Source organism: Mesoplodon mirus (genome assembly GCF_964341445.2).
Source record: "Mesoplodon mirus genome assembly, chromosome: 3".
Lineage (NCBI taxonomy): Eukaryota > Metazoa > Chordata > Mammalia > Artiodactyla > Ziphiidae > Mesoplodon > Mesoplodon mirus.
Window position 1 is genome coordinate 183,329,242 of NC_138978.1, and position 8,225 is coordinate 183,337,466.

At 40.1% G+C, this 8,225-nt stretch overlaps 1 protein-coding gene across 1 annotated transcript in view; it reads right to left on the reverse strand.

Annotated features, from left to right (window-relative positions):
• RRP15 (ribosomal RNA processing 15 homolog) overlaps positions 1–7,916 on the reverse strand; it is a gene marked incomplete at its 5' end in the record, with an annotated part of 45,300 nt that extends 37,384 nt beyond the window's left edge. Inside the window, 2 exon segments of the mRNA XM_082613797.1 lie at positions 7,672–7,855; positions 7,857–7,916. Coding sequence (XP_082469923.1) covers positions 7,672–7,855; positions 7,857–7,916 — 244 coding nt within the window.
• Positions 7,917–8,225: the final 309 nt, after the last annotated feature.

An 8,225-nucleotide genomic window follows, 5' to 3' on the forward strand; every position in this document is an offset into this window, starting at 1 on the left:
TCTGATTTATCATCCAAGAAATAAAATATACATCAAGCCCCAAGTTCTGCACTGTAGGTGTGTACTTCCAGTAAGTGGCCAAACTGCGAGTGCTTTTTTCTCTTACCACCTACCTCAAGTCCTTACTTTTAAAAAAGTTTCTCTATTCGATTAAGAAGGTTGTTCTTTTAAAATACAAATATCATCTGGGAGCATTAAGGCTATTGGTTAACCTTGATGTTACCTCACACCTTTAGAATTTACTCTAAATCAAACAGAACTCTCATAAAAATTTGATTGACATCAGCTAGCAGTGGCTAAAGAGTAAAGACACAGAACTCAGGGTGCCTGATTCAATCTTAACTCCAGACACACATCTATGTGACTTTTCTGAAGGTTTTTATGTTCTCAACTTTAATTTCCTTGTCTGTACAAATGGCAATAAAATAGTATCTACTTCATCGGGTTTTGTGATAATTAAATGAGTTAATATATACAAAGCTCTTAAAGAGTGCCTAGCCCATAGTAAATGTTTACATGTCAATTACACACTACACACAGGACACAGACAATGTGGCTGTGGAGAAGAGAGGAACAAAGAGGAAATAACTCGGGTGGCTGGAATCCACAGGACATGTGAGGTGCTGAATGGGAACCTTTAGATGATCAGTTACAGCACAGGGGTTAAGAGCTCAGATTATAACATTAGGCAGACTTGGCGCTATGTCCTGTTTCCATTACTTCCTACCAGTGTACTCTTGGGCAGGTTACCTAATCCTTGTGTCTCTGTAAAATGGGAATAAAAACAGTACCTACCTCACTGGGTTGTTATGATGACTAAATAACACAGGAAAAGCACTTAGCACAGCCCTGGCACATAGTAGGCACTAAAGAGATGACAGTAACCAGAAGACAGACAAAGATACTAAGAACCTGGGAGCCAGAGCAGGGGGGAATCCCAAAAGCTTTAAAAAGGATGCCAAAAAACAGTGGGGAAGGGGGAATAAATTTTCCTTCCACTATAATTCTACCCACAGTCTTGGCTATCGTCTGTAACCCATGCACCAGGCATTCATGGTGAGAAGCCACCTTTGACTCTATTTCAGAAGTGGTCGATGTCTCCATCCTACAGCTTTCCGAGCACTCTAAAACATGTGTTTAGGGCTAGGTGCTATTTAAAACACCTTTTATGCGTTATCATTTAATCCTCACAATACTCTTTGAGTTGCTATTATTATTCTATTTACAAAGGGAACGGTTCTCAAGCTTAGAAAAGTTAAAAAAAAATGTCCAAAGTCACAAAGTTAATAAGGTAGGATGATAGGGCTGTTGATTTCTAAGGCACTACTAAAGCTTTGAATCAAAGATTCAGCTCAGACTAATGTATACTGAACTAATGCAGAAAGTATTCACGAAATAGCTCAATAAAGCTTGAATTAAAAAGGAATTTCTCTCTAGGCCACAGTTAACAGAACAGCCATTGCTCGCGCTCATTCTCATTTCGCCCCTAGCTATGCAGAGCTCTACAAAACTACTGCTCCCCACTCCAGGTATAAATCATCTGTTCCGATCATGTCATGTGATCTTTCCTGCCCATTAGTACTTAACTTAGACTATTCAAAATTGATACTTGAAAACTTTTTAAAAAAGCATTTACCTCTAAAAAAAAAAAATGAAGTTACCCCAGGTTTCCATAAAAATAACCAAAAATAAAATGAAAGTTGTACCACAGGACAAACTATCGGATGTGATTACTGTGTGCTATCTGGGCAAGCCAGAGCAGACAGAGCCTGGAAGTAGTCTGTTTCCTGAATCTGTCCTATAAATTGCTAAACCACTCAAGTAGGACTATGATATACTTCATTTCTTAGGCATGTTCCTTTGCTATTTAAGTAACTTAAACGATGAAGGAGGCTATAAGTTACAGTTTGATGAAAAGCCCATTTATCTGCTAGGTTATTACATCTTGAATACTGTTTTGTAGTTTATCAAAAATGAAGGGATAGCTCCTAGGACCTTCTAAACCGATTGTTATCAAGTCTTGTGTTAGAAGTATATGGCCATTTTTCAAGTATGTAACCAGATAATTCAGAAAAAAATGAAATTACCATTCCTCCCTACTAGTTTATAGGCATATGGACACATTCTATGAGGGAGGGGTCAATCACTTCATGGCACTGGACCAAGGCTTTTTTCACTTGGGTTGATTCACTGACTACAGAGCTTTTTTTTTTTTTTTAATAAAGACTATTAGTTTAAGAAGCAAGTAGGTATTGTGTCTAAACCTCCAACAGTGCATAAATTCCATAAATCTGAGTAGGTCAATGATAACTCAAGAGGTAGAGGTTATCATACTCCTCTTTATAATACTTGATATCAACACCAGTGTTCTCATTTTCTTCACCTGAGTTGATTTACTGACTGGGAAGGCTGGGTGTGCCTGTGTTTTTTATTTAGACTACAAACTTAAGAGCCAAGTATACATTGTATCTAAATCTCCAACAAGGTATCAATTCAATAAATCCGAGAAGTTCCAGGTTAACTCACTTAGGGGTGGCATCCTCTCCTTTATAATGCTTGACATTTTGTGTTACTCTAACGTTGACTATAGCATTTTACCTTTCACATACCTCTGATTCGTGATCATCCGCAATTTTACTATGACCAGATTTCAAACCCTACTGAAGAGTATTACAATTTACCAAAACTTCAGCCGGAATCATTTTGCTACCATTCAAGTTTATATTACATACAACTTCTGCTAATTTTTAACTTCAGTTAAAAATACCTGGTACATGAGAAAAGAGTGTAAAAATCCCATTAAGAGAGGTTTCCAATTTATAATAAATGGATATTGAGTACTACACCATGTTTCAGGATTTATGCCAAGTTCCGAGACACAGCTGTAACCAAAGCTTTCAAGGTCTCTCCCCACAGAACTAGGAAACTTCTGCAAAGTCTGACAAATAATACTTAAGAGGTTTACACTCATAAAAGCACAATTTTCTACCTTTCTTATACAATGTGTCAAAAGAAATTAAAGCCAGATGATAAAAAATAAAGTTAAAACAACACATGGGCTATACCTGTGTGTTTTCTATGGAATTTAAGTAGCATCTTGCTAAAGGAAGTTGCTTTCAAATGTTGATAAAAGGCACATCCCTATCAATTTTTATGAACCAATTAAAATTCAAAGATAAGTCTCTAATCCAATTTCCTGATAAAATGAGCTGGTACACTTTAATAACAAGCCTATAATTTGCTGATTCCTCATGCATCTGAAGTCAGCTTCAATCGTCTGCCTCTATAATCTCTCAGAATCCATTCTCTATAAATTTTTGATAACTTAATAGTTCTGCCAAGGCCACATGTACACAAATATCTGAACTAGAAAAGCTGTTTCCATGGGTCACTTTTTCCAGAAATATCTGATTTCACAAGAGGAAAAAAATCAATTTCTTATATTAAATAGCAAATTCTGAGTTAAACCAAAGGAAAACGTCCCATCCAAAGGACCTACATTACTGAATTTATTAAATAAAAGGCCCTTTATTATTTCTGCCTATTGAAGAGACACATTCTAAATCCTGAAAGAAACAGCAGAGGGAGACAACTAAGTAGAAATCTAAAGGACAGAGAAGCTGCTTACGAGAAAGTGAAGAAAAAACAGCAGCTGGTAGAACAGCATAAGCGTGGCTAGGAGGGAGGAGAGCAAATGTGTTCACAGAACGAGGAGTTCAGAAACTGTGACACCAGCGAGCTGGGGGGGCGACAAGGTGTGAGCCAAGAGGAGTAAGCAGCCGTCAGATCGTGGAGGCTGGGTATGCAGACTGTCACCAGTTCACAATGATACAGTCCCTCCTGCTCATTCACCGGCTTCTGTATTTGGGAAAATGAAATTATGAATTCAGCCTTGCAAATATTAAGTGTGAGGTATCTATGGAACAACTAAGCATAGACAACCCATAGTTGTCAAATTCACTATTATTAATCCTGAATTGTACCACAGATACATGACTAAATGATTAGGTTATGGAGTGAGAAGGGCAGAATTAAGAGACAACATCCTGCAACTATGGACTGAACAGTTTTCCACTGGGAGGCATAATGGAAACAGTATCTCCAAGCCTCTGTCTCCGCATCTGTAAAACAGAAACGCCAGCAGCTACCTTGCAGGGTTACCAGAGGAAATTCTAACCTTTTTTCTGCAGAAAGCTCCAGCTTATAAACACCACAGTTACCAAGGGCTGGAAGGCTTATTGGGTGGTCAAGAGATGGGACTAGCAGTTTTGTTAGTTCAGAAAAAATGTCATGATCATTAATCCAAATATTTATGAGTAGGTGCCTGTGCCAAACATTAAATGCTTTACATATATGAGCTCATTGAATCTTTGCAACAATCCTGAGGAGACACTTATCACCTCCATTTTAGGGATGAGGAAACTGAGGCAGCTCACAGTAAATAAGCAGTACAAACACAGGGGCCTCTTATACAACTGAGTAAAAGTGATCATTCATTTCTAGAGATAATACATGGATATTAGGAGAAAAGAAGGAAGGTTGGAAGAAGTGAGGAGGGAACGAAGACTACACAGTTATAAACAGCGGAAGGAATGCTACAGAAATCTGACCACAGAACACCCCTTAGGGACGGAACCTTCTTGAGTGGAAGAAAAATCTGTCTCAACACCTAGGTTTCCTCATACCCAATCTTTCTTAAGATCCTATGCCCCTGCTCTTTTACTTTCCAAAAAGCTTTTTTTTTTTTTTTCTGATCATCTCTATCCTCCTGGTTCCTCAACCGTATCAGCGGAGTCAGGGGTCAGAGTAAAGGCTCTAGAGCAAATTTCAATAATGGTTGTGTCATTTACCAACTTGTTAATCAGCTTGTGCATTGGGGGAGCAAGATAAAACCTCTCTGTGTCTCAGTTTCTTATAAGTAAAATGAGAATAATAATAACCCTGTCTCACAGGGCTGTTGTCAGAATTAAAGTGATACGTAGGGAGCTTAGAACAGTACCTAAGCTAATATTGTTGTTATTATTACCTATTTCCTCTAACAGTATAGTACTCCCAAAATTTATGGTACTACAACTTTATTTGGAAGTTGGTTATCTGGAAAATTGAATGCTTTCCTTCTGAAACACATTTCCAGTGGGGACCTTCTCTCTGTCTTCCCTGTACTTTCCTAGTGCAATCCCTAAAAGAGTTTTGCAATTGCCTGATTGTTCTGGCTCTCTATGGCAGTCACCATACAGTTAGCAGTGATGTTTATAAAGATGTGTCACCCTCTTGCTTAAAAGGTCTCAAGCGCTCCATACTGCCTACAAATAGAGAATCCTATTTCCTTCATATGGCAAACAAGGCCCTTTACAATCTGGCTTTATCCTGTGTTCCTAGTCTCAGTGACTCCTCTGAAGAGCTAGAGCCATAGCCAACAATTCACCTCAACCTAACCAGCCATGCGTTTTAAGAAGCTGCATGCCACTGTACGTGTCTGAGACATGTGTCCTATGTCTGAGAAAACTGTCCTCTCCACCCCCAGACTTAGAAAACTAAGGCTTCGATGAAATGACACCTTACTTATCAATATTTATTCAGCAAGAAAACGTACTTAGTACCAAAATGTGTAAGGAAGGCCCTATGAAAATAAAGATACGTAAGACCTCGTTCCAGCACTTGAACTTACATCCAAAAGGAAAGAGACACGTTAAAATAAAATAATAATACAGTATATTATGAGTAATATGTATAAGATAGAAGGAAGCAATGCCTAGGCTGGGTTCTATAGGATATGGATTTCTCTGTCTCCATCCTTACCATTTTTAACTGGGCCAGGATCATGGTAACTATAACCTTTATAATGAGCTCTTAATAATACTCAATACACTGTATTACAGTCCTGTGTTTAATATCTATCTTCCCTAAGACTGTAATTCTAGGGCAGGAATTTACTCATCCTTTGTATCCTCAACACCCAGAGGGTGACCAGAATACAGAAGAACACAATTGTTCATTGAACTGAATTGAATAATAAGGTCTCTATATTAGCCAAAAGCCTTCTTAACCCTAAATGTAATTGAACTATAATAGCAAGAGAACCCTAGAACCTAATCATATTTACAATAATGAACTGAGAAGTCAGGACAGCTCTAACTTGAAATTACCCAGTACTTGAATAGAGAAATCTACTTTCCACCTAAATCTGTAAGCAATACTGATATTCTGCTCCAAATGTAGTAGTATTTCTTTCTCTGACAACCCCACAGGAACTAGTCTATTGAGTTCAAAAAATATTGGGAGGTGTTCCAATCCCTGCCCAACGAATAGTCTGTTTTCCTTAACTCCTTTGGCAGGAGACAAGGATTCTAATTACCGAGGGACTGCAGTAGTATATAACAGTTTCTTCTTCTTAGTCCTGGAAGTCGAGGTTTATTCACTCATTTACTTAAATATCTGCGAAGGATCAACAACACAGCAGGCACTATCTTAGGCACTGGGTACAGAGGAGTCTCTCCTCTTATGGAACTTACATTCCAGCTGGGAGAGACACACAGCAAATATACAATATGTCAGAGGGTTTGAAAAATGCTGAGAAAAATAAAGCAGGGTAATAAGTCAAAAAGTGAAGGCAGGGAGTAGTGGTGTACATTAGATAGGGCGGTCAGGGACAAGTCTCGCAGACAAGGCATTGAATCAGAGACTGAAGGAGTGAGCGAGAGACAGCCATGCAAGCATCTGAAAAGTATTCTAGGCAGTGAAACCAGCAAGTGCAGAACCCATGGTGTGAGAGTTATGTTTAACATGTAAAACAAACCACGGGATATCAATGTGGCTAGTGAGGGGCAGAGCAGAGTGGCAGATGATGAGAGAGATGCCTGAGCTAGATCATACACAGGCTAAGGACTTTGGATGTTATTCTGAGATGGGTAGCCACTGGATCATCTTGAGCAGATAACTGACATGATCTGAGGTACATTAAAAAAGAATAGGTCTGGCTGTTACAAAGCTCTAGGTAGTACAAAGGAGCGATCACTGGGCAGTAGTAAGTCAGGGGTCGTCTGCGACCCCTTTAACCTAAAAAGCTAGTGCCAAGAAAGATGGTAAAGAGTAGGAGCATGGACACATCATGGTTGAAAGCCTTAAAATATATTTCCTTCCTTTCAATAGCAAACGTCTCTGAGAGAGAGAGTTATCAACTGCTACTTTTATTTATTCTACTTTAACCACCTACTCTTCTTTCATTTACTATCTCATCTCTAACTCCCCAACAGATGCACGCACCTACCGCACAAGAAAATTCAAGTATACCATCCTTCTTCCTCTTTCGGCCTTTTGCTCCTTGCTCCATATGAGAACGAACTCATTCTTGTAATTTCAAATATCCCCCTTCCTTTCGTCCCTCGCTACTGTAAGCTTCTTTTTGCTGCTATAAGAAGCAGCAGTTTCATCTGTTTTAATTAGAGACAATAAAAATGTCTAATAAAAGAACCTGGAAGCTTTAACACGCAACAGGGACCCTTCCCTGAACACCACTTTCCCAAGCCTTCTCAAGCAGCCGAAGTCGCGCCTTCGCCGTCCTGAGGAGACGAAATTCGGGCGGCTAGCGGCAAATGCGTTCGCATCCCCTGCTTCCCGCAAACTCATGCCGGCCTTTCCTCTGAGCAGCCAAACTCAGCCCTAGTACGTTACCTTCATTATCGGCAGCATCTTTGTCCTTCTCTTCCAGCTCCGATGCTGCAGCCAGGGATACCATTTTCATCTTCCCCTTCTTCTTTAGTGAATTTTTCAGCTTTTTCCCCGCACTCGCACATGACTCTCGAACGGCCGCCGCCATGATTCCTAACCGGAAGCGTCCCGTGAGCGTTGCGTCCGGCGGTAACACAAGAGACTTCGGCATCTAGTTCCGGTAACACAAGGTTCCGGGCCGGTGCCATTTAGCCGGGAGTTCTCGGGCTGGAGGCTCACAGTATGGATTGGAAAGAGGACTGATTGGTTGTCTTTACGTGCTATCTGCTCCAGTAAAAAACAATAATAATAATAATAAAAATCAGTGAATATACGTTCTCAGCCGACTCCTCTGCCAGCTCGCCCTTGTCCTGGTCCGCCGCCCCACTCTGACCCCAATAGAATATAATAGAATCTCGCTTTCTTCCCTTGGGTAGCAGGTGTGAAGGGTTCCAGCCCCCAACCCTCCCTCCCACGTAGCTCCGCCCCGCCCCCTCAAGGCCCCCAACCGCGCGGTG